General features: G+C 42.3%; 2 protein-coding genes across 8 annotated transcripts in view; one reads left to right on the top strand and one right to left on the bottom strand.

The window, feature by feature from the left end:
- TBCD (tubulin folding cofactor D) overlaps positions 1-6,629 on the top strand; it is a 118,558-nt gene extending 111,929 nt beyond the window's left edge. For all 4 annotated transcript variants that reach the window (XM_068151384.1, XM_068151387.1, XM_068151386.1 and 1 more), the window contains 4 exons: positions 692-779; positions 2,386-2,495; positions 5,308-5,392; positions 6,542-6,629. In XM_068151384.1, coding sequence (XP_068007485.1) covers positions 692-779; positions 2,386-2,495; positions 5,308-5,392; positions 6,542-6,553 — 295 coding nt within the window. In that variant the 3' untranslated portion in view covers positions 6,554-6,629. The remainder of the gene's footprint in view (positions 1-691; positions 780-2,385; positions 2,496-5,307; positions 5,393-6,541) is intronic.
- B3GNTL1 (UDP-GlcNAc:betaGal beta-1,3-N-acetylglucosaminyltransferase like 1) overlaps positions 3,460-27,126 on the bottom strand; it is a 116,810-nt gene continuing 93,143 nt past the window's right edge. For 3 of the 4 annotated variants that reach the window (XM_068151390.1, XM_068151389.1, XM_068151391.1), the window contains 5 exons: positions 26,027-26,162; positions 15,419-15,487; positions 13,702-13,776; positions 8,475-8,562; positions 3,460-6,679 (listed from right to left, as the gene is read on the bottom strand). In XM_068151390.1, coding sequence (XP_068007491.1) covers positions 8,482-8,562; positions 13,702-13,776; positions 15,419-15,487; positions 26,027-26,162 — 361 coding nt within the window. In that variant the 3' untranslated portion in view covers positions 3,460-6,679; positions 8,475-8,481. The remainder of the gene's footprint in view (positions 6,680-8,474; positions 8,563-13,701; positions 13,777-15,418; positions 15,488-26,026; positions 26,163-27,126) is intronic. The other variant, XR_010988894.1, reaches the window with a different exon arrangement.

The raw sequence follows: 27,126 nt of genomic DNA, 5'->3' as shown, positions 1-27,126 counted from the left end.
TCATTTTGCTTATTGCCTGTAGAGAGCTTGACTCCATGCCAGTGCAAAAGGGCTAGAATGGATTAGATCCTAGGTGTGAAGTAAGAAGAGCTGGAAACGTCTGAAAAATTGTCTGGCTTGAGATAAAATCCTCAGTTCAGATAGCAGAGAAGGCAGAACAGAAATGCAGCAGTCAGGACAGACAGTACTGGGCGAGGAAAGGAGGACAAAAGAGCAAGGAGTGCAAAGCTGAAGGAAGGGTCGTTGGCAGAAACCTGGCAGATGATTTTATTGCCTTACATTTAATTTCTTTATTGGTAGCATTTTCAGAGCGCAGGGAAGCCTAAAAGCAAGTGTAGCCTCACATGCCTGAGTTGTCCTTGCCTCTGACCTACATCACAGCCACACTCTGCTTTTGTCGGCTGCGAGGCCTGGGCTCACTTGCGGTTCCTGGCTCCCGGACTTTGGTGCCAGTCGGCAGCTTTCAATCCCTATTTGTGTTGGCACAGATGTGTGGCATCCCAGGAACCTGCCAGGGGTTCAGTCCCTTCCCTCAGTGTTTGCTTTCCCACAGCACTTTAGAACTGAGATTTCCTGGGGGCAGCAACACTTCCCCTCCCACCCTTTTTTCTGATACACCTCTTCACTCTGATGCTCAAAATGCACTTCTGTGGTTACAACACAGGGTCTGCTACTTCCTTCTGTTTTCTAGGTTTTGTGGCCTGATTCAGTTTGAAGGAGACATGAGAGAGAAAGTTCTGTTTCAGTTGTTCCTCCTCCTTTGCCATCCATTTCCTGTAGTAAGTATTGAAGACATTGCACATTAGCAAATGTAGCATTTAAGATGCAAGGAAAAAAAGCTGTGCAGGGCAGTGCAGCAGCATTCTTGTTATCAGGTATTGACAGAGCAGGTTTTACTTATCAAGGGTCTGCTACCTGCAGTGCTGCCATCCGAAACAGGCAACTGGATGCTTGCAGCAGAGCTGGCTGTTCGTGTGCTACTCTTTCACCTTCTGTCCAAACCACAGGATGTTAGGGGTTGGAAGGGACCTCAAGACATCAATGAGATGCTTAAGTCACTTGTTTCTTTTTAACACAGCCCCCAGCACAGTGAAGATCTGACCAGCAGTTAGTGCTTGGAGGCACCAGTTGGATAAGTCACTGCTAGGTTGTGACATTCCCAACAGCAGCAGCACAGTAGTAGTTCTGATTCAAGGAAAATTATTTGCCCCTGTTTTCAGGTGTGACAAAAGCCTGTACAGTGCAGGAAAGTGTATCAGAAGTTCACCTCTTTCATGTAACTAACTGAGGCAGTACACAAACCCTGAGTTTACTACTCTGGATGTGTAAGAGAAGATCATGTAAGCTGTAATGTTGTCATAGTCCTTTAAAAGATTTGATGACTTCAGTTTTCAGAGGAGAAGCTGTGTTTAGGGTGCAGAGCTGGAAGCCCTGACTTAGAGGTGCAGTGACAGCCAAACACAGGCCACAGCTCTGTGCTGGGGTGGTCAGTGCAAGGCTTTCACCTTGGACCCCTGCAGCTGTGTGAGGAGCAGCCCCTCATCTGCAGCTATGGTCAGGACTGCAATCAAAACAAGGCAAGGGCACATAAAAAGTGTGGAAAAACCATGAGGTCTTGAAGTGGTTTGAGGACACCCTGAACAGCTGGTGTCTGGCCAGTGCAGACTGGCATTCTTCACTCTAACATTGATTAATTTTGCCAATTACTTCTTGATAAGGTTGAAATCATCTGGTGGTGCTCAGCAAAGTCCAGGTTTTTAGTCCAGCTGTTCCCATGTTGTCTGGACTTGCTACATGAGGAATCCTTTGCAGGAAGGGCACAATGTAAGAACTGAAGAGCGATCATTGCAATTTCATGGGGTTTTGGTATTTTACATTATAAATGTTTTATTTTCACACATGGGTCAATGTAATCTGGCACTAGTGCTCCAGAAAGGCTCCTAGAATTTCTTTGCCTGCCTTTGCTTAGCACCAGGCTTTCTGGAAAAACACCCAACCAAGCAGAGTTTGGTTTTGTGGAACTCTTACTGTCATCCATTTACTGTCTTCCTATGCACTGTATTTCAGAAACCAGCCTTTCTCTGTAGCTGGGATAGTCTCAATGTTCAGTCCTTGTGGGGGACAGAGCTGTAGCTGCCTTACTCTGAAATAACTGCAAGAGTTCAGTGCAGGCACACCGACAGCATGGCCAGAGCCTGTGACGTTGTAGTATGAATTTCCTTCAGGTGCAGAAATTCAGTCCCTCCTTGCTGCAAATCATTGTCAGAGGCATGTCTGGACAGTACAGAAAGTGACTGTCAGTATGAGGAAGCAGTAGGGGGCACTGGGCAGCTCCACTCAGGGCTCTGGCTATTTTGCTGAAGCTTCCTCTGCTCTTGCCCACAGATCCGGAAAACCACAGCCAGTCAAGTTTACGAAATGTTGATAACCTACAGCGACATCACTGATCCTGCCGTCATGGACGAGGTCATGACCATCCTCAGTGATACCAACTGGTAAGTGAATGTGCTGCCACATATTAATAAGAGCTGAAATAAATGTTGTACCTTTGGATTTAAGAAAAAGCTGATGCCTTTGAAGGCTGAGGGCAAAGGAAGCTGTAAGAAATATTACCCTGGTTTCAGCTGTTCGTTGGTTCTAGGCCTAAAGCACTGCTGAAAAGAATTCCTTTGAAGACCTCTCTCCTGCACTGTCCCACTGGAAGTAGGGTACATAAAGTCACAGTATAAAGTATAAAGTCACCCCTAGATCAAGTAAAATATCCATAGTGTTCTAATGTAGAAAGGGAGGAGATCTTGGAAATTCTCCATGAAGCAGAGAGTGACTGAGCTGTGCTAACAGTCAAACTTCAACTGCACAGACAGTTTCTTGGCACTTATGAGCCCTGGCAGGATTTGGGGAAAGGAAGGATCGCTGCAAGCTGGGAAACAACAGAATTAGCAGAACAGCTCCAATCTCTCGTGAAATGTAATTACTCAAAATGCTGCAAATGTTGTATTCAAGCAAATATTTTGCATTGGAACAGTTTAGCTGCTTCCCAGCACATGATTGCATGAATTAAACAACCACTCCTCTCTAACCCAACTCATTTATGCCCTACTGTTACCTGTAACGTCAGGTCCTGTTCTTTAGGAACAATAGTCACCAAAGCAGCAGAATGTCTTTCTGGGGCAGGAGGACCTTGTTCTGTCTTCACCTTTGAAGTGACAAGAGGAGGGGATACTCACCATAATTCTGGCACTGTTTTTTATCCCCTTCTTCCAAATTTTAGCCTTGTGCATTATAGTCACCATGAAAAGTTTATAAACAATGCATGCCTCAGGGTCCTGAGGAAACAAAGAGTTCTGAGAGATTAATTTGTTTGGTTTGCTGCCATCTTGGATGTTTTTCCTTGTTAAAGGTAATGCTCCTGGGTCTGCTGCCCCAACACCCTGCCACAGAGAGTACTCAATGTGAATATGTAAGAGAACAGACAGGACAGAAAACAATATTTTATTGAGTCATTATAGTAAATTAACATTCATGGAAATAAAATTAACCTAGAGATGTTCAGAGAATGAATGGATCTTAGCCTTGTGGTTTACATATTTTCAGATTTCATGCTGACATTAACTAATGTCTATTTACTTTCTAGTTTATTTCTGTGCCTGAACTTAAATAACTTTTATATTTGGGAAAGGAAAACCAAGTTTGTCATTGTGAGGGGTAGCTGCTGCTGCTGTTATGGATTTTCCAGTACAGAAACACAGCAGCGGACTCAGGGTTGAAGAATTGGTTAACAAGGGCTCTGCCTGTTGTTAGCAGGACCTGGCTAACTGCACTTGCATGGTTGGTGCTGTGCTTAGTGTGACTCAGGGCTCGCCTATGAAATGGGAATTGAAAAGCAGGCCTGCTCCGAGGTTACATAAAGAATGCTAGCAGAAACAATGGAGGAGGATTAGATTACTGCTGTCACCAAGGGATGTTTACAATACCAAAATTAGGAGTGGTGCACACCAAACTGCTGCAGGAGAAGCAGACACAGCAGCTCTTCTCCTCCGTGGGTTACTAAAGCAAAGCAAAAAGCTTCCTAAAGACCCTTTCAGAAAACCACCTATCCTGGCTTTGTGTTTACTGGCATGTTCAAGGTGTGACTGGCTGTCTGGTTTATTGTCTGTCTGTCTTTAGAGCAAGCTCTAAAGTTGCCCTTTGCAGGATGTCCACCACACTAAGGTTAAGGATGAAGAGCCAGTTTACTTAAACCTTAATTGTTTTATCTTGGTAGAGTTGATCTGTTTACAGAAGAAGATATTTCAAGTCATTGCTGAGTGTCAGGGAGAGCTGCTTGTTACTCTCAAGCTCTCTCAGTGCTAAACCCAGCACAGTAAATTCCAAATTACAAAAAGCATTGCCATCAGGAAGCCAAATGAGAATCAATATTTGGGGCAGATAATTGCTGGCATACCTTCATCTGCTCCTTGGTGGAACTGCAGAGTTTATCATACAATTGTATAGTCAGAGTTCTAATTATTCTATAAATAATCAATTTTAAGTTATAGGAAAGTTTCAACCATTAAAAATGAAAAAGTGTCTAAGGTGTCTTAATAAAATATAGTCCAGATTGGTTTTTATCTTGCCCTTTATGCTTCTCCTCTGTAGTTTTGGACTCTTGCTATGCCAAGAGCTCCATTTTTAATAGTTCGTTTACAGCTGTTACTTAAGGAAAACAAAATTAACTGTACTGAGCTGGTGAGCAGTACTGGCAGTCTCACCACATTCCAGGCAGAGGGGTGGATTTTTTACAACAAGGAGAAGAATGCTGTTTGTATGGATTTTTGGCATTTGGGGGCTTTTTGTAACTGACACTTCTTAAGGAAATTATCTGATGGACATCCTGCTATTTCAGAAGCTTTTAAAGAGACTCACAAGGGTGAAGTCTGGATTTTCTAGGTGAGGAGAAGGTATCTTCAGATGTGGAGTATTCCTCAAATCTACTGAAATCCTTGAGGTGAAGCTTCCTGAAGCTAAAAGGAGCTGTAACTTCACAGAATAAATCCATGAACTCAAGTCAAAAGGGATTCCAAAACCTAGCAGAAACAGCTCTGGGCCGGTTAGTGGCAGCTGTGCCCTCTGGAAGAGTGCTGTGTGTTTATGGTATGTCTGGCTCAAGATGGTACAGAAGTGGTACAGGTTCTTAAAATGTGACACAATAAAAACTTGTATGGTTTGAAATATGCATAAGATGGTAGTGTGATGATGACATGGACAGCCTGAGCAGCTGTATGCATGTAGCCATCTTGAACTAACTGGAGCTGCCTCCTTTTGCAGGGAAGCTGAGCTGCCAGTGGTGCGAGAGAAGCGTAACTGTCTCTGTGATCTCATGAAAGTGCCCAGACCACAGCTGGTGTCCAAGGTAAGGTTTGGAAACATGTTTCTGAAACCTGCTAATGATCACCTGTTCACTAAACCCACTCCTGTACCACATATGCCGTCCTTCAGTGGTTCATGAATGTCTCAGTGTCCCCACAGCTTACCACAGAATCTATGGGAGTGCTGAAGACTCCTGTCTTAAGCCCTTCCAGTCTGGTTTCTTGACACCATTCCAGACTTGCAGTGTGCCATCTTACTCAGGCAAAATGCAAGAATGAAATAACATGGTACAGATGTTTCAGAAATTGTTCATCTGCCCTTTCTGGGGAAAGAAAAAAGGGTAAAAACCTCCCAGTCAATTTAAAGCAGCAAAATTATAGTGTGAGAGAGACAAACCACAGAATTCTACAACTGCCTGAGAGGGAGAATATAAGCTAAAAGTTACTACATGTGTAAGCAGACAGACCACATATCCACACAAAGATCCAGCTTCAGCGTAGTGAGATAGTTTGGAATTGCCCATCTGCTCAGAAGGTCACAAGTACAGAATTTTCTGCTTTGGTAAGGATTTCTCAGGGGTTCCTTTCCTTTCTGTCCAAAGACAAGGAGGCTGAATTGTTCCTGCTGCAGAGAGCATGTGTTCTCTTGGCAATTTACAAAGCCAAATATCCAGAGAGGTATCTCAGATGGAATTGCTACAAATAGTGCCATGTGACATATGGAAGTTACCTGCTGAATGTGGACCTTCACCTTTTCCTCCCCCTTTCACATAAGGAAATAGTGTAACGTCTAGCACAAAGTTAAGCCTGCACCTGCTCTGAGAACTGTTGGAGTTCACTCAGTGATACTCACTGAAGGTGAAGGGCTTTGCACAGCTGGCCAGGTGTCCCTACTAGCAGCCAGTTTGTACTCACATGAGTGCACAACACTCTGCTGCTCTTCAAGAGCTCACAGATCCTGAGAACAGAGGAGAAACACAGGAAGCCAAGCACAACAGTATGAAAAGGTGAATGAAGTTAATTTCATACAAAATGAACACTTAGCATTCCTTTAAAACTTGGACAAATAAAATGTGCTACATTGTAGTTAACAATTAAGTTGTTAGAGAGGACTGTAAACACCACTTCTCCACTTACTTCACTGAATTGCAATAGTATAAAGCTCCCTGACCTCTTGTTCTCCTTGCTTGTAGAGCTCAGCATAAGGAGGGTGCAGGCTCTGGCTGCTGGTTGCAAGCTGAAACTCATGGTTCAGGTGCCAGTGGGACTGGCAGAGGCTGCGCTGCGGTGTCCTGACAAACTGGATCCTCGGCACACGCTGCCCAGGGCTCCTGAAGGGAAGGAGAGGCAGAGCTCGTGACTAAAGCTTTGTGCAGGTACACCACGGGAAGGCCACACAGATTCATTGTGCTTTCAGTTTGTATCCTCATTATCTGTAGCCACAAGATGGCAGGTTGTCTGCATCCTTCTGTTCCCCACTGACCTGGGTGTTTTTGATGTCAGTGATTTCTACTTCTGCCAATCTGAATGGAGCCATTCAGTTTGTGTTAAACCTGACTTGCTGCACCCGTCTCTTGTAAGAATTGTTTTACAGAAGCAAGAATGGCAACACTTAGTGACAATAAAATCTTCCTGAACATAAAGAATCTCTATGGGTAAGTCTCTCATTCTTATGTCACAGTTGACCAAAAGTTCAGGTTTCACTTCAGCTAAAAATCAAAGCCTCAGATGGAGCTCTGTGTAACTAATTCAAGCAAATGCTTTTTGTGGTGAACTAGCTTTTAGGGACTCAAACCTTTTTATTTTTTCCCCCTTGAGGAACAGAGATGAATCAGTATTTCATGCAGCTGCTAGGAACTGGGGCCATTTCTTACTGCCCATCAAATGAAATGGCTGTAACAGTTCTCTTTAAGACCAATGTGATGGGAAGGACAAATGCACAGGCAGCATGTCTTCTAATTACACTTTGTTGTTCCACGGTTCTAATTAAATCCTAGTATCCCAGACTAGAACAGTGGCTCACTCTGTGTGCAGAGATACATAGACAGATATACAGAGAGATACCTACACACACCCCTATAAAAAGTTGAAAGGAAGGAAAAATTTGGCAAGAGGAGCTAAAACCAAGTCAGTGTGTGTCTCCTGCAGTTCATAGCAGGTACCTTGCAATCTGCTGCATTTCCTACAACCTGCCTCAGGGATTCTTTTTCCTTTTTAAAAAGGTAACTGTAAATTATATTATTAATACTTCTCAGGTACATGTGCAGGCTCATGAAATTCAGCCTGGATCAGTGTTCTTCACCACCTCTAAACCAAACAGAACTCAGTTTCCCTACCGTACAGATGGAGTTGGTTGGTTGTCTGCACACACCTCAGGGGCTCTTCCAGGCACGACTGCAGAAGACACTCCCCTGCCCCAAGGCCCCTGCCTTGTTCCCCTGTCAGTACTGTGGAAGTTTCTAGTACGTTCCTGAACCACCCTGGTTTTGTGGAGCTACACCTATTGGTCCCTGCTCCAAGACAGACACAAGTTGTGTGGCAAAGCCTGGTCATTCCAGAAGACCTGAGATAGTCCAGTGAAAACTCTGAGCAGCTGTGTGTGTGATCATCTGGCTGCCAGATGTTACAGACAGGACTGCACTTTTCACACAGCCTGAATCAGAGGCTGTCACTGCCCACTCTCTGGCCTAGCCCTACCCAGAGCTATACCTCTGCCAGCACCAGCTGCAGCTCCTGGAAGCAGGAATGAGCCAGTAGCAGGGAATTGTTGAGGGCCCCAAGCAGTGTTTAACAGAAACCTCTCCTTACACTTTCAGTGGTCACAGGCTTTCCTGGTGCATTTTTAAGGCTTCCCTATGGTAACAGTCCTCTTGTGATCTCATGGCCAGTATTTGATGGTTATTTCAATGAGAAATACAATTTAACAACCCAACTGAGTTTGGTAAACAACCAAGTGAGCAAACAGCACTATCTGTGATGTAACTAGGACCTCCCTTAGAAAGGAGTCACTGCACAAAGATTAATTTAGTGAAGCACAACTTACTAATAAATTCTAAGCCCCCAAACACATTGTTCTTCCTGCACACAGATACACAGAGATAACACAGCTTAGCATCACTGCCTTACCTTGGCTTTAGTTGAAGTGGTAATAATCCATCCCTTCCTTCAAGTTCAGCATGCTCAGGTTTGTTTCAAATGCTCCACCTGTCAAATCCTGGGAGAGAAGAAAACACAAATTAGATCAACCAGCCAAACTCATTGCAGGCTCTGACAGGTTTTGGTAGTTTGGTTTTTTTAAGACCACAAAAGAAAGTCCCATTTGTAGAACTACAGATAAGTAAACCAAGGGTCAGAAATGGTTTCCACGGTAGAGATGTTGGCCCACTCCTCCTGCTGCTCTGTAGCACACCAGGGCTACACTAAGCACAGCTCACAGCCAGCTGTTGGCACAGGCTCTTTCCTGATACAGGCCTGTTCAGAGACTGGACCAAGAGAATGAGATAGACAAAATTGTGATTACTGTACATTTTGAACAATGATTAACTTGGCTGATGAAACAAACCTTTCATCAAGCAACTGAAATATTTTTGCATAGTTAAAAGTGTTTCCTTTTGAGCCCCAGTTAATGTTATCTGCACAGGAACCTGGTAGGTTTGCTCCATGAGCAATTTTGCAAGGCCATGAAGTTGTTAAGAAAATACAGCAGCTTCAGCATTTCTAAACATTTCTACTTTGGTTTTCCTGGAGTCCTTAATTCTACTAATCTCCAGGGCTGTCATCAAATAAAACAATGAATTAAACATCACAGCACTACAGGAGGCAGGTAAAGAGACGACCAGTGTGCTTGTGGTTGGCCCAGAGCAGCAATACCAAAGGTTAACACTGCACAGCAGAACTGCAAGTGGTCAGGAGAGGAAGTCACAAAACCAGAGTCCAGCTGAAGCTGTGGAATTAATGGAGATGGAACACTAGACTTTGGCTGGAGCAACGGGATTCAAACAATTGCTCTGGGATCTTTAGTGAACCCCAGTTCAGTAACTAAGCTTTGTGTCCCACATGGAGGCCTGTACATCCAGCTTGCCTTGGACCCCTCAGCAGAACCGCTTGTAAACATGCTCACAGTATTTGGGTGTTGCTTGGAAGCCTTCCAGCCAAGGAACACTGCCATCTCCATCAGCAGGGAGCCTAGTAAGAAAACAACCTGATCTGTCTCCTTGCATTGTTTCTGCTGAAACTAAATAGGAAAGGAAACACTGCACCAGTACATTTCAAACCTCTTGCCCAAACCAGCACTTTATGCCTCAGGACCACAGATTTCTGCCCTTCTCCTGTCCAGTTCTCACCCGCCTGCTACATTCTTCCATTTTCATCAGCATAGACAACATAATCTGATCCAGAGCTTCCACAAAATACAACTACCAGCCATAAAATTCATAATTGAGCTCTGATGTTTACTGACCATGAAAAAAACAGGAACAGCTAGTAAGTAATTTGGAGAAGGGCAGGAAGGGGCCCATGGCACTCAGCTCTGCAACAAGGACTCCCCTTACCTGAGGGAACCAATTTCTTATCTGAGCGATAAGGCCCTGACTGTGAAAGATGTTTGGGTTTTTTATCTCTTGAAATCAAGAGCACTTGATGGTATTTAATGCTTTGAAGAACTGAGTCACTGGTCCATTTGCACAGGGTACCCCTTGCAGCAGCAGGGCATTTTGCTCAGAATTACAGAATCAGCCCTGATTACAACCCTTAGCCTCCACTAATGATTTCATCAACCCAAGATTTCACAAGTTAGGACACAGGGTATGAAAGAGTTGTGTTTAGCCTGCTGAAAAACAAATCAACCTGCATTAGAGAAGGGTTAAAAAAGATTAACTATATAAAAAGAGCCCAGAGTTAAATTCAGTGGGAGAGTTAAAACCAAATCTTTCATTCCCAGAGCACAATACCAAGGTAAGAGAACAAGGCAGTGATTTACAATAGTAACCTAACAGTAAATTCACTGACAACTTTGTACAATCAAACCACTTTAATTACCAAGACATAAAAATCCCTTTCATTTCAAGTACTTGGAACCCCTGCCAAACCAGGGCACAATGCATCATTCCTAAGCATTTTGCTTTCACCTCAGAGCAAGAGAAAATGCACGGAGCAGACCCTCAGGTGAAGTGGTGCTGCTGCTAAAGCTGAGCTGAAGCCACAGTTTTATTCTCTCCTACAATCAAACACACAGAGAGCAGAATTTCAGCTACAGCCCTTTTAAAATGCAAACTAAGCAAAGCTCACCTAGACTGGCTGTATTTTAAAAATTACTTTATACTTTAACAAAAGCAACACCAGTGAGGGAGGAACTGCCTAACATAGATCAGGAAATACTGTGGCCAGCAGAGTCCTTTCTTGCAAACAACCCACTTAATAAACACCTCTGATCTTCAAATTACCTTCTCAGAGCTCCATGTAAACATGCAGGTTTTGTCTATATCAAAGCTAAAAATTTTCCCTGACCATGAACAGTGAAATAGAAGACAAAGGCCCCAGGACACGTTCTTCTTCAGAAGGATGGTGATATACTTATGTTGGTGAATAATAAATCTAAATTCAGAAGTTTGGGATGCTAATTTGTTACTGACTTTTAGAAGTTAGCTAAGAGGATCTGAAGCTAACTCTGCCTTACATAAACTTCCACCAGTCCCATACAACATGGAGCTAGGTTGTAGCTGCTGCCTGGGCAGCTGTCTACACAAGGAATATCCAGACGTTCTCTGGGGCTTTTGCATGTTTGCTTACTGAATGACCTGACATGGAGCTGCGTGAAGCTTCTTGTCCTAAATAGTTTGAAAATCCAGGTCATCTGTAACCTCCTGAAATCAGGAGTTCTGTTCCCCTCTTCCCCAGGGACGGAACCCTTTCTGCAGAGGAATTTCATGTCTCAAATGTAATCATTCCATGGGACTGCAAATTGTAAGAGCAACAGCTCTTGCACAGTTTGATTTGCCAAATCTGGGTGAATGGCACCAGAGAAGCAGCAATACCTAGGACAAAAAAGGGACTCTCTTCATTTGAAGCCGGTTTATAAGTACATAAATATTTTATGTACTTATCCCTTTCCCTACTTTGTCCTATGCTCCCACTTCCAAAAATCATGTTAGAAGAATAAATGAAGAAAAAGTAATTAAGGAAAAGCAAGTGGAAAGGTTTAGGCTGCACATAAAGCAAGGCAAACAACTTCTAAACACATCAAAGCCTAACCCATCATACCTGGCCTGCACAACATCAACACAGGTGAATGGAGAAGTTCAATATTCTGCCCTTCTCAACCCATTTTGAAACTATTTCAGGTCTAGAAGCTTGAAAACTGCTGCAGACAAGACACCTGAGTATTCAAACCACAGACATTCATCAGCTTGCTTTGTTTTGGTAGAAGACAACTTGCCATGATGAAACTGTACTGCAAACTGCGACCACTGCAATCCACCCACAACCCTGTGAATAGCAGGAGTGGGGTTGCATGGGTTCTAAGACTCCTACCAATAAAGAAATAGAAGCAAGTATGAGAGCAACTGGAAGAGGCTGTTGAACACCATTCCTTAAGATAGCTGCAAAACCCGATGGTGGAGACAAGGAGAGTCCTGCAAACGTGTTTCTGGAGCAAGACTTAGCACTACTGCTTGCTTCCTGAGACCCTCCTATTCCTTTTCACTCTGCTTCCTGCACTTCGGTGCAGATATATTTCTGGGGTTTATTTCTTTCTTAGGTTGCCTGTGGTTTCTCAGGTGATAACAGGGTATTAGGCACTGCTAACAGGAAAGCTTGGTTTCAGTTCTTTATAATAATTTGTTTTCCTAAGAACCTGCTTCTCTAGGTCTTCATAATATTAAAATAACAATGTGGTACAAGGATGTGTGTGTGGTGGGGTTCAGATTATTGACAGGTGTCAGTGTGGTTACAGCCTCCAGAAAGGTCAGCTCCATTAGGGACACCGAGTGTGTTGTCAGCAGGTTTATCTGCAGCATTGTTCTTGTCTGTTTGGCCCCTTACTTTCCCAGCATGTAAAGCTGCTGAACTCCACCCACAATGGTCTTTATTTACCTCTGCACTAGGATGTTTCTGCCATTGACTCCTAGAAGCCCAACTTCTACAATAGCCAACTCAATCATGAAGTGAGAGGGGTGAGGAGATCACTAGCCTGGAGTTTCTGGAGGTTAGGCTCCACACAAAAGGCCAGTGGCTTTCTTACATTCTCTAAAAGGTGAGCAGCCTCAAAGACAGATTTTAGAAACAACTTTGTAAACTCTGAAACTGTCTCACATAGGTCAAACTATTTCCAAAGAACATACTGCACACTACTTAACTGGTACCATGGCCTGGGGTGTTCTGTAATCTGCAAGCAGAAAAGCCTCAGTGGCCATGACTGGAAAAACACTGAAAGCACAACTAAGTCATAGAGCAGTCTTCAGGCAAGATGTTGTATAATAGTCTCATTGTAAGGGCTTCACAAACTAAATGTGCTTTATAACAGGTTGCACAGATGTTTTGTCTAGGGACTTCCACCCACCATTATATGTAGTAAGAAAAATTAAATTAGTTGTAATATTACCAACTTATCCAAGAGTTATCAACCAACAGTACATGATAATGCCCTAAGGTACCTTCAGTCTGGCTTTACAACTCAGTTATGATCTCAGAGCTGACTGTAAAGTTGGGAGTGCTAACTTAAAAGCAGACTGTAGCAGATGAGGTTCAGCTAATCAATCTCTGAACAGATCTAGAACAGCATTGGAATGTTGTTGTTTACATAGAGCTACAGGTTTTAACTACTGCTGGAGTCTTTTTAACAAGTGTTTGCAACTAGAATACATTTGCTATTTTGCTTTAAAGTTTGTGTTATCAAATACCTCATGCTTTGCTATTTTAAATAGAACAATAAAATAACTGCTGGTTATCATCTCTTAGTGATGCTCTTTAGTCAACTAAACCAGTTGAAATAAGAAAGTTCCACAGTTAGGCACAGAAGAAGCTTCAGATCCTGCAGTGCTAAACAAACCAGCTTTTAAGGCCTGATGTAAAAGACAAAGCCTTTGCTATACATAGGACTGCAAAGTGTTAGGACTAAAGCAGGCCAGGTGGCCAACTGTACATGCTCACTTGCATCTATCTGTACTTACTTGTTGGGCAAGAAAGTGAAACAGATCCAAGCTCCTGTGCATACCTTTTAATATTCTTAATGCTACTTAGTGCTGCTGTTTTAAATCCCTGACAATCTGCACAATCAATTTGATAAACAAGGCCATTCAACTGCACGCTGAGCAAATACTGATTAGCACATAGAGCTGAGGCTGGAGGGGGCACTCACCAGCTTCACGCAGATGATGAAGGGTGGAGTTGCATCTCCGAAGTGACATACAGGAATCTTTGGTTTTGGTCTCTCCTGTGGGGAAAAGCAGCAGACTTCAGTAGAGAGGCACACACTGTTACCTGTTAGCTTATTTTTAGGAGCTACCAGGAGGAGACAAAATTATTTTCAGACCTCACGGTAAAGAGTCCAGCTGGTTACATGCTCATTGGTTTGACAGTAGACTCAAGTACCCTCTGTGTTCTTGCCATAACCTGTCAGCAGAGTTATGTTTCTTTGAATTAAGTTACATGTTACACCAGACCTGAATTAAGAGCCTTCTGCTGTTGAAAGGAGGTAGTCTCACTCCTCTCCTCCACTGCTTCCTCCTGACCTACAAGCTAAAGCTCTTTCCCAAACCATTCTCTTTGATCTGACTGCAGGTTATGCTGCTTTAATAACCTGCCCCATCAAAAATGTTGTTTTCTTGGTTTTGGAAGATTACTTTTCTAGTACCTTATTGAGCTGCATCAGCTGCTGTGCCATCAGAGAGACATCACACAGCAGGCACAATAGTGTATAAAAAGAGGAGAATCTTTCCCTCACAGTGGGAGCTGTTAAATACCATATGCTCAACTAGGACTTCATGGATCCAGGCTGGAGAATTTTCTAAGCATTCCCAACAGGTTACAGCACAATCTTTAGACTAGTCTGAGAAGATGGGTCCCAGGATCTATAACAATTAGCTGCCAGTATTACTGTGCTGGTAGTTAGTGAGTCCTCATTACTGCAGGTCAAAATCCTGAACTCAAATTGCTTTCACGCAGCTAAAGGCACTCATTAGCTTCCCAGTACAGAATCTGACTTGACAGTTATCCTGGTCTAACCACAAGCTGTATCTGAGGTCTCTCTCCTCTCCCTCTCCCCCTCTTTTTGAGTCCTGCTCCCATCAAATCTAAGGATCACACAGCCCCAGGGTAATTTGATTCACAAGATAATTTGCTGTACAACTTTTCTTTTGAGGGTTTCCTTTCTGCCAGATCAGCTAACTGAACCAGGTCATCCTTTAGCCACAAGACTGCTAGACCCATGATAAACAAAGCAGTGGGGGGGGTGTGGCTGAGGTCAGACCACCCCTGCAGTCAGATGGCAAAGCTGCAGGGCTGCACTCTCAGAGGATGGTGCTCACAGGGTCTGATCCAATGCCCAGTGAAATCAAGTACTGTCTTCACCAACTGTTGTATGAACTAAATCTGTACAAAATATTACTCCAGCTTGAGCTAACTTGCTATCATGAAATTAAGAATGCAATATTTTTTCCTATATCATTTGGTTACTGTCATGTAAATGTCTTGCTGCTTTGTCTAGGGAATGAATTCTTGCTGCCTACGATTTTAGGCTCCAGAAGAATCTATCATTTATTCAGGTAAACTGTAATATACCAATAGGTTACTACTAATCACAGCAGCTTCATTTTAACAGATATTTGGCCAAAATCTACTCCCACTTAAAAATGCTTACCCCATCATCAGAATCCTTTCAGAGTGTATTTTTGTCTTTCTAAACTGACTCCAGGAAGTCAGTCCAGTATCAGTCCCCAGCTATCTGGTCTCCTGTCACAGCCTCCTCACCAAAATGAGTTGCTATCCAGCGTTTAAAATCATTGAAGTGATCTTTCATCACATTTCCCAGACACTTCCAGATGACAGTTCAGAATGCAAGAGCACTTATAACTGACCTCAGATTCTTCGTAAGTGTAACATCCTTTCGCTATTTTCTTCTCATCAACATCACAAAATGCAGTTACCTGGCAAAACAGAAGCAGAGCATTTCAGTGCCATTCTTTGCTGCCAGCTGGTATTTCACCTGTAGTGTATCTACGTGTGTAATGCTACAGGCATGAGAATGAACACAGGCATAGGGCAAAGCACCCAGGCTCCTCATCCAGGGCTTTCAAAAAAGTCTGTGAAATCCTTTCCAGGTGTATCTTAAATGAGCAAATTCTGCAGCTGTGTGAGAGCACATTTTGGTTTAAGGAACATGAGAACAGATGATCTAAGCTATTGACTGTGTAAGAGAAAACACCTATGAGATCATCAGCTTCACACTGCAGCAACAAATACACACACCAGAGACTCCTCAGCTTGGCACTTCCACAAAACACCTTAAGATGAGATAATACAAACCTTCCTTTCTGCCCACTCCAAGCATAACATCTACCACCAGATACATCAGTAGAGCTCTGCTGCGCTATTGCTTTGGCTGCTCTGGTAATGCTACCCTCGATTCTAGGCCAAAATACACCAAGTTTGGGAATTTCTGTGGTTCTGGACTTTCTATTTTTCAAGTGAAATGTTCAGCAGATTTGGTGTTTAAATACATAGAATTGCTGCTTCATTTGGGTTTTCTTACTGTAGTTATAGGAAGCATGATTTGCAGCCCTAGATGCCAAGTATTTCAGATGGATTTTGTATTTGCATTCCTCATAAATATGCAGGCAGGATAAATGTCTGCGATCCAAAATACACAGTGGCCTCATTTTTGAAGCATTAGGTTGCCAGTAATATCTTGGAAGACTTTTACAATAAACATAGCTGTGTTTTCCTGACTTCCATTCTATTCATGTTATTTACACAGAACTCTTACACTGAAGCAGAACAGTTGAGATAGTTAAGGCTGTGCAGTAATCAATTATTCTGGTGAAAGCTGGATGGCAGTTTTTCTCTCTCTTTAATTGTTGCATTAAAAATTGATTAACTACACTTACTGTTGAGAAAATTTGAAAAGCCAAACAGCTGTTTATTAATTTATTAAGTTAGAGAAGGCTGCAAAAGGCTGGCTTGCTTTCTGTGCCTACAAATCTCTCTCTCACATTTTCCTCCTGTGATTAAGATAGATTTACCTCACTCTGTTTGTGCAGAGGAAAGCACTGACACCGGAGCACTGGTGACATAATGCTGAACTTCTGCAATCATTATTAATCATTATTGCCACTTCATTCCCCACACAGAGTGCCACCTTTACAGCCTGAGGGCAAAACTACAGAGGAACAGAACTGGTTCCACATGATCACAGGCAATGGCCAGTCAGACCTACCTTCTCTTGCAGCATGAAAGGGGTTTCTACATGAAAAAGATTTGGGAGATATTTCCACTGTGCAATGGACCAGATTTGTTACCCAAATCCTTAAATACCATACTATCAGTTCTTCCATTAAACATCAGTGGAAAAGGAATTCAAACTAAAACATCAAGGGACTACAAATATAGCTAAACACCACCACCATACAAAGCCAGCATGGAAAATGCTGCTCAGACTGGAGGGGGTGGGCAGGGATAGCCATTGGAACCACTCAGAGGCAGACATTCATATCTGGAAAATAGGTAACTCGAAAAGGGGCACCAAAAGAAAGAACATTAAGGAATCATTAGCTTCTCACTTTGGGACTGTATGACTAAAGCAATGCCATTACAGGCCAGCAGATCCAGACTTCTGCTTTGGATGATCCTGATGCAGGGATCACACTAAGGACACTTCCCTAGTTTCAGGCATTTTAATGGAAAGAGAAAGAAGGAAGGTAAGTAGGGCAGGATGCAGAATTAACTAGACATTGCACAAGGTCTTTGGGGCTGACAGCAGCTGGGATGCACAGCAGCAAACACAAGCAACTCCCTCAAGTAGAAAGGCTAAGGACGGGCATCTTTCTTTTTCTCTTCTACACAAGTTAACACACTTTACATCCTTGGCCCTATTTCCATGACCATGCTGAAATATCAGATGGTGCGGACTGAGCACCGCAAACTGCATCCCAAGATTTCCTCTGCACATCTTATTTATGTGTATATAAATATATACATATACACACATATATAAATACATTATGAAGGGAAGCAAGTAGAAGTTACTGTGGAAAGGGAGGTGACTTAGCTGTAAACTTTTCATTTGTGTTAACCACCTCTAAAATTCTCCTGTATTCTGCAAATCTCAGTTCCACCACTAATATTTTACTATCCTAAAAGCTGTGATTGTTACCAAGAAAACTGAGCAGGATGTCTTCAATGTCAGCCCCACAGAGTTCTGGGAGTAAATACAATCTGATCCACTGACTTACCTTCCAGTAACTGAAGAGTTTTTTTTCAGCTTCTAATATTCCTAGAGAGTTTTAAATCTGAAACACCCAAACTTATGATATAAGGTGAAGTGAAATTCTATCTGCACTTGAATGTCAGTAACTGCGAAGTCAGCTGTGAGATCTGTGCTGGAAGGTATCATAATGCTCACCTTCAGCCTGTTCTAATGCAGTTAACAGAAAGCCCAGACTGGTGCACAGATGGTGTTAAGAGAACCAAAGATAGTTCTTGTATCACTAGTTTGCCAGTAATCATAACACTTCCTCTCATCCTGTGCCATAACTCACACCACCAAGTGCAGACATTTCTGCAGACTGCCTTTGCCCTACTAACCCCCCAGTTCCCAGAGGATCTAGCACACAAAACTCCTGCTAACAGCAGCTGGGGGGAAAAAAAAAAAGAAACAAAACTTGACAGGTAAGTCTGTGACAAATTTCCCCTGGAAGAGGAAAAGGACTGTAACCTTTTTTTTCAATGGCTTCAGCCAGCTTAGATCTGATATTTACAGTATTACAAAACAGGTCAGACTTGAATGGGCAATTTTCCTGCCAGACAGTACACCACGTGGGTGGCCAGAATGTTAAGTCAACTGTTTTTCTGACACACACTATTTGTTTTCCAATTAAAGAAAATCTTTGTCTGGAGTCTAAATACAGGACTTGTGCACAGTTACATGAGCCATTTACTTCATACTGTTAGGATAAATCCAGAGTTACCTATTAATTTTCCTATGTTAATAGTTTGTTTCTTCTATCTTTTATGAAGACCATCTCTCCATACATGAACTACTGTCTCCCAGGGACAAACCTATGAATTATAAAGCTATAAAGCAGTCTGAAGATGTTTTCCCCCACTTCCTTCTAGCAAAATGTCCCTTTTGCAATGCCTGTAACAGTATGACATTACTGGAGCTTAGAAAGTCCTCAGATCACACTTCAGTTTTAAGATAATAAATAATGATTAGATATTTTTGCTCTGAACATCACTTGTATGAAAATCTGCACAATTCCTAAGGAAAAAAGACTGCTCCTTTCTCTCAACTAAGACCCTGAAGAGACAGTTAGGTAGCTGTGATATACAACTGTAATTCTTGTAATTTTTTTACATATGGATAGCAACATACAAAACAATGGTGTAAGAAAAAAAGGAGAAAGTTTTCTGCCTGGTAAGAAAAACTTTACATGGCTCAAAAGATAAGATATTTACACCCCCCAAAATCTCTGCTAGGGGAAGACAAGTTTGGGGAAGATAAAAGCACTTCTCTGGCTGCCTCTTTTTAATAAACACAGCAGCTGTATGAAGGGACACACAGGCTGGGACTATCAGACCTCCCTGTGGTAAAAGGAGATTAATGGGCAGCAGATTAATCCTACTCCAAACGACCAACCCAAGAAGTCAGTAAGAGTGGGCCTGGGGTGCAGCTGTAATTACCTAGCTGTGGGGGCTGTGCTGCTATTACACAAGAATTAATAGCTCGTTGCATACTTGACTTGTTTACTGTCTTGTTGGCTACTGCACAGGATGCTTCCTTACACTTCCCATTCCCCTCTGATTTCCTAATGGGAAAAAAAAAAGATTTCATCAGCCTAATAATGTCCTTTCACAGTGACTGATCTTCACAGGATATTTTCCCTCATTTTCACCTGTGGTCTGCTTTAGGTCTGCAGTGATTACATACAGAAAGCAGTAATCACAGCATGTCCTCAAGATCTGTTCTAGCTGAAAGGATACAAGAGGCAAGTTTTATAAGAGAGGGGAAAACTCAGTACAGTATGATAGAAAAAATGGACAACCTCTCTGATAAATGGCCACCTGTCTCCTCTCCCTCCTTGTCACATCAACTGGTCTCAAAAAATTATCTTTGAGGAAGACAACCTGCAAAGTCTACAAAATCCACATGAGCAGATCCTCCCTACTGCGTTCTCTCCGTGTCTCATACAGTCCTTCATTTTAAACTTCTACTGACCTTGTTGATTCTTCTATTTATAACTCTTTCATTCAAACTCATATAAAGCCTTGGAAGCGTGTTAATATACATCTCTACAGAAGTTAAATCAGTTTTGGCCATTGCTGTCAAAACAAAGTAACTGAAAGCATTAAAATGCAAGTTTAAATGGAAACAGTTAATGACAAGCAGGACAGGAGACAGGCAGAGGCGTAAACATCTTCCAGTAAACCACACGCAGAACCCTGAAGCTAGCAAAGCAACTCTCCCGCACAACCTGAGTGGATTTCAGTATCAGGGTGCTGCTTTTATTTCAGCTCCTTAGCATTACAGCCATGTCAGAAGCTGTGGGTATCTTTACATTCCAAGCATGCACATGCACTCCATGACTCCATTTAAAGACACTGTTCCATTAAAGATAGCAGCCTCTTCCCTCTTTGTACATACACATAACGAAGTTGCTCAAGAGAATTCTAACACCAGAATCCAATATGCAAAACGAGCTTCTAAATATTGTGCAGACCAAAGTTTCCTTATTACACACAACATGCACCTAACAGTGTGGGAACTAGTTGCAAGTCCCTCATTTCTTGGGAGCAGATAACTACATCGCTTCTGTAGTGTGCATGACTCTGTACTGAGAAAAGGGACACTGCAAAAAGCACTGCACCAGCACAGAGATTTGCTTGCCATCGTTCAACGTGAAGCATTTGCTACAGTCCAAAATAAAGCCTCTGTTTTACCCCCTGCCGTTTTCGGGTGCTTTATACCTGGTGAAGCTTTCAAATTTAATCTCTCCCCTTGTTCTGTAGGCTCTCTCAACTCACTTTCACACTGTTGCTCTCTCTCACCTCAACAGCCAAGGTGGATGTAATCTTCCCCTTGTTTCTGCTTCTTTGCTTCTATGTGTCCCCACTTCAGTCTCTCCTACTGTCAAACAGTTTAGAGTAGTTAAAATGCTTCAAAACTTAACCATTTCTTGCGTTTCTGAGTGAGCTGAAGGATCATAATTGAAAAACATATTTTGTGATGCTGCTCTTAGAAAAAAGTAAAGAGAAGCTAACAGATTATTTGAAATGGTTAATGGCCTAGGGAAAAGTGTGTAGAAAGTACTTTCTTGAAGCTTTCAAGTTTGCCACTGGCAGACAAGGTTGTCATAGAGAAACTTCATGGGCTGGCTGCCTACTGGGACTGTTTTCATGCCGCTAATTAGCTGATGCTTATTTGGTCCTCTCCCCCTTCCTTTCTGTTAGTTCCTTGAGCACTATTTTCAGCAATCGGAAATGGCACAAAATGTTAATGCTGAAATTCTCCTTTTAGCTAAAGTTTGATGGAGAATAAAAGAGCAGACAAGACAGCTCAGAAACCCTCCAGGCATATGTAGCATCCCCAAAACATTTGGTTTCCATCTTCAGCTGCAAATGATAGACCAGACGGATGTGTTTTAAACAAAAAAAGTTCTGTTTGACTTCGTTTTTGCAGAAATGCAAATACTGAACCAGTGTCAACTGCATGAATCAAGAAGGGAACAGTCAGGAAACAGAATTTCCCTCAGAATACTGAGATCCTGGTAATTAATTCATAAAAAACTTACTGGTTGAATAATTTTTCACTCGTGTTGCTGTTTAGCGAAAATACTGAGCCTTGGATTTCTGCCTGAGCTCTCTGGGGACAAAGCATTGCTTTAATATTCACCATACAGATGTCTGAAGGAGAGGAGGGGATGTTGCTTAGGTGTCCTTTTCTCTTTTAACACAGCCACCATTCAAACTCTGACTGTTTTCCAAACAGACTAAAGCAATAATTTGGTCCTAAGTAAGAACATACACAGCCTGCTGCTTCCTGGAATTGCCAAAATGTTGTTTTCTAAGGAAAAGCTGTTCAGAATGCAACATCTTTACCATTTTCAAACATCCCACAAAACCCCAGGCGGTGTAAGAAACACAACTGCTTTGTTTATCAGGTTCTAAAAATACTACAAACATTCTTGCTCTGAAAATATATTTTCTTATATGCCCTAATCTTGACAGTTCAAACTAATTAATTCCCTTCTGGAAGATTCAGTAAGTTTAGGTTTTTTTCAGCATTACCAAATAACACAAACTGTATGTAACAGGTTTGGAGGGGGGTTGGGGGCGCAGCAGAGAGGGAGGTGGTGGTTATTTTTTATTCTAGGGGTGTGTGTCCCAAATTTTCTACAGGTACTTAGTGCCAACTCAGAAAACAACACTGCTGTGACTCCCCATGCAAACTGAAGTCAGTCTTATGACATCTAATGAAATTCTGAATCCCAATAAAAGGATGCAGCAACAGTGACATGGAGCATAGGTGACATTTTCAAGAGGCTAAACTGACTTAAGTATAAAACCACGTAAAATTAAGTTTAGACAATTACACAGCTTAGATAAATTGTACAGGTTATTTTGGCAATTTTATATACATTTCAAAGAGCATTAGACCTCTAAAGATCACACCGCTCCACACAACTAGACCTTCAGAGAAGTAAATGGTAATTGTATTGCTGTACTACTACACATTTTGTCTTATGGGGCTTTAGGAATTTCTTTGAAAGGTGTCTGTTTTACATAATTGATGAATTCATATCCCAAGGCCTCCATTTACAAGACAACACTAGATTCTACAAGGCCTCCATTTACAAGACAACACTAGATTCTACTTCTAGATACAAAACTGTGCTGATTCTCTAGTGTTCTCATCATTAACAGAATATATGAAAGCTTAAATTTTGTTAAGGTTGTCTTCAGAGGGCAAGACAGGAAAGGTATTTTATTGTTTTTTTAGGTTTGGAAAGGATGAAGCAGCAACTATTTACAACCTTTGTTCACATGGGATTTTAAAGTTTCTGGCAAGAATTGAAGATTAGTCAGAAAATACCTGAAGAATGTTTAAGAACGTTTTACTACTATTGGTTCGGAATAAAATGAAAACCTCTAGAGATTACCCACTGAAAAGTCTATTAATTTCTCTACTGAAACTCCAGCAGCATAATCCTTTGATTAGCACCTGGAGAAGTGACATGTTTTAACTACTTCTACAGCCTCTTGCCAACCACTTACTGGGAAGAATTGGTACATTATTTAAGCTTCAGTTCTGATGGAGGTGGACAGACTTGGGATCTCACTTTTGGAAAGGCTAGGGAGTTACAACGGCACTCATAAGGAACCTGAATAACTACATCGATCTAGTACTTCATTTGCTACAGATAGTTCTAATCTTTCAGAAATTAGCTATCAAAAAACTAGACTTCTACTCTCATTTAGTATGATGCAAACAATTTTCTATTCATCTTCACTGGCTCTGAATACTTCTGAAAGCATGTCAGACAGCAGGTAAGTTTGATTACTCTGTATAAGGTATTAAGGATCAGTAGCTTTCTACAGTGCATTTGCAAAATGAGTCACATTTGGCAAGTGCAATTGCATCTGGCACATGAAACTGGCTCAATGTGTCTGCTGGAGCATCCAGTAATCAATGGGTTAGCACTCAGTGCAATATATCAATACCAACTAAAACTGGAATACGTGCAATTGTAACCCTATCAGAAGCAAAACAGCATCACAGGCTGCAACACTGCCAAAGCAAACGTTAAGCAAAGGTCAGCTGGAATGAACAGCAAGAGCCAAGCCAGTTAATGAGAACCATGTTGATGGTGCTAGCATACTGGGGAGCGAAGCCTGGCCTTACTGGAGAGGCAGGCTTTCGTTCTTTGGCAGAAAAATAGCAACACCCCACCAACACCATTTTTCTCTTGCATTTTTTATCATTTCTGCAGTGACATATTCAAATTATCATTGTGTTTGCTGAAGAGGATGTGAAGTCCTAAATGAGTCACCTACAGAAGTAGGTGGCAAATGCAACCCAAAGCTAGAGAGGTGTTCTATCTTTATCAATCTCCATTTTGGCTTGGCACAAAAAAGGGCTAAAAAATCAAAACAAAACAAAAAAACCCCAACCAACCCAACACCTAAGACTGCTACAAACCCAACACAATCTCTTTTTCTAGAGCATCTCAAAAATCTACCAGCCAAGTTGCCATCTCTTCCCTTGGAACTGATCTTCTCATTCTCATAGTTTTGCAGACAGACAAGTGCAATGGCTGCTGATGAGTCAGTGGAGTTCACTAACTGCTCTGCAAAATACTAGTATGTACAGAGAAAGTTCTCAGAAACACCCTGAAGTCATGTGCATGCTTGCACTGCATGACCAAGATAACACATTTAATAACAGTTCATAGTATCATAGTATCATTCAGGGTTGGAAGGGACCACAAGGATCGTCTAGTTCCAACCCCCCTGCCATGGGCAGGGACACCCCACACTAGATCAGGCTGGTCAGAGCCTCATCCAGCCTGAGCTTAAACACCTCCAGGGACAGGGCCTCGACCACCTCCCTGGACAACCCATTCCAGGGTTTCACCACTCTCATGGGGAAGAACTTCCTCCTCACATCTAGCCTGAATCTCCCCACCTCCAGCTTCATTCCATTCCCCCTAGTCCTATCACTACCTGAGATCCTGAGAAGTCCCTCCCCAGCCTTCCTGTAGGCTCCCTTCAGATACTGGAAGGCCACAATTAGGTCACCTCGGAGCCTTCTCTTCTGCAGACTGAACAGCCCCAACTCCTTCAGTCTGTCCTCATAGGAGAGGTGCTCCAGCCCTCTGATCATCCTTGTGGCCCTTCTCCGGACACATTCCAGCACCTCCAGATCCCTCTTGTAATAGGGGCTCCAGAACTGGACACAGCACTCCAGGTGGGGTCTCACCAGGGCTGAGTAGAGGGGGAGGATCACCTCCCTCGACCTGCTAGCCACACTTCTCCTGATGCAGCCCAGGATCTGATTGGCTTTGCGGGCTGCAAGTGCACATTGAGAGCTCATGTTGAGCTTTTTGTCCACCAGCACCCTCAAGTCTCTCTCCTCAGGGCTACTTTCCAGCCAGTCACTGCCCAGCCTGGATTTGTGCCTGGGATTGCCTCGACCCAGATGCAGGACCCTGCACTTGCTCTTATTGAACTTCATGAGGTTGGCTTGTGCCCACCTCTCCAGCCTGTCAAGGTCCCTCTGGATGGCCTCCCTTCCCTCCAGCGTGTCTGCTGCACCACACAGCTTGGTGTCATCAGCAAACTTGCTGAGGGTGCACTCAATGCCACTGTTCATGCCACCCACATTGTGTTCTGTCCTCTTTAAATGAGTTAACTGACTGGAAGCACACATTTAATCATCTTTCTTTATACAGTATACCACTGCCACATGATGGCAGTGAAAAGGGGGTGGCCTTAGTGTATCAAGTAGGAAATTCAGGCTGAGTTCTTGCTTTGGTTAGTTTACTGTATGAGCATCTCCCACATCTGTTCAGTCATTCCAGCTAAGAGTATATGCATTTCTTCTATTTTTTTTCATGTGTGTGTGGTCTGAGAGCCACAACATTAATCACATTTATAGGTATTTGTCATCTTGTCTTCCTATCCATACTTTTAAGAAAAGAAAACACATTAGGTAATAAAATGAATGTTCTGTGGCTCCTGATAAGAAACTGCCATTTGACATTAGCCCTAAAGCCTTTATCTAACCAAAAGTTCTTATGCACAAGAAAATGCTATAAAAGTAAGGTATTTAAACTCTCAGACAAATCTCTCCTGAGAATCATTTTCAACTGGTTATAATGGAATGAGACAGCCGTGTACAATAGTTTCTACTCCTTTGTTCACCCAACCCATAGCTTTAAACAATCCAGCTTCTCAAAGGGAGCTACAGCACAACCACTCCTTGTGATGCAAACCAGGCTGATCAGAGTCTGATAGGGTTTAGGTCCAGCATCCATATAGGAACTGGGCAAATATTATATCTGTATGAAGAATCCTCAGCAAGGTGGCTTAGTATCGTATCATCCAAATAAGACTACTTTTGCTCACCTGGGGTTCCTGGTTACACAGCAGCAGGCATTCAACAATATATAGAGTCAGACACGTTGCTGTGCTTAGTTACCAGCAAGCAGAGACGCAGGTGCATATGTTGCACTACATACACACTGTGCACTCTAAATAGGCAAATGTAATATGTAAGCGATGTACCATTGTCAAAGAAGAATATGTAGAATGTTGAGAATTTCCCCAATTTATGTTAATGACCAACTTAGTACTTGGGGACAAAGTATTGTATGAGAATTTTGCTACATTATGTTAAAAGCAGCTAGGAAGCACATGGAAGAGAAGCAAGTGGGTTTGTGCAGATGTTACCACTCTTAGGAGCTCACCTTTTTCCGATTAGCTGGAGACAAACTTCTGTAGAGCTTCTTGCCTTGCTTGCCAGCATTCCAGATAGTGAATGATGTCCAGGAGCTCAAGACTCTGTCTTCAAGAAACCTGACTCGGTGATTCCAGATCGTTTCCCTGGAAAATTAGAAAAAAGGTAGATTTTGACCCCTAAAGCCTTTGGCATTTTTATGTACCTATGTATGCACACGTGCACTTTCACACACACAGAAACATGACTAAACTAATTCAGACATGATAGGGGAGGAAGAAAAAAAATATATGCAAAGAAATCACACCTATTTGTGGGTACTGAGGTTAATGAGCATCCTAATCTGTTCCCAAAAGTTTGTTAGCAAACTTTTCTAATACTTTAATGACAGGAATTTGTTTTGGTATATGTGTTGTTGCTTCACAGCCCTGAATTATGGTCTGAAAAGCATACAACTCTCATCACACTAAGACATATGGGTTCTTGCTGGGGTTGCTGGTTGGCTCCAGAGCCCAGCATGCCATTTTTGAGCACGGCCAAATCCTGCTTAGCACTTCATCATTGATGGTGGCGTGATAACTTGGGAAGAACTTCACACACATACCCAAGAAGAACAGCTACTCTATATTACATTTCCATGCTGTATCGAGAACTACAGCTGTGTACCACCACTTAAACTAATGGAGGGGGAAAAACAGGTCTTGATTTGATTGCAAATCTCTTCTAATGCAAGTGCAAGCTGCATTCTTGCTGCAAAGCTTTAGCTGCTGCTGGCATCCTTTGACACTTGCTTTTTACCATGTTCATTAGAGCATTCTATATTCCCAGAAGAAAAGTTAAAGAAAAGAAATATGAAGGTCAAATATTTTTCCAGGATCAATTTACTGGAAATTTTAGAGCTTCTAAAAAGGAAGATTAGTGCTTTACATGTAAATGGAAAGGTTTTAAACTGGATTTTACTTTGAAATGCAACTTCAGAAGGGTAACACTGTATTGCATTCCAAAGGGGCTGCAGAATCTGTTCTGTTGCCTTGAGTGACACAGGCAAGTTTCTTTTCCACTTGAGTTTCAACATTAAGAAAGTTAAAGAAAAAACAGGCAAGCTTACAA

This window comes from Melanerpes formicivorus, unplaced genomic scaffold (assembly GCF_026170545.1).
Source record: "Melanerpes formicivorus ecotype bairdi unplaced genomic scaffold, bMelFor1.0.p_v2 SCAF_21, whole genome shotgun sequence".
In the NCBI taxonomy this organism is placed as follows: Eukaryota; Metazoa; Chordata; class Aves; order Piciformes; family Picidae; genus Melanerpes; species Melanerpes formicivorus.
Note: the sequence above shows the minus strand (reverse complement) of the source record. Positions and strands in the feature narration are given on the sequence as shown.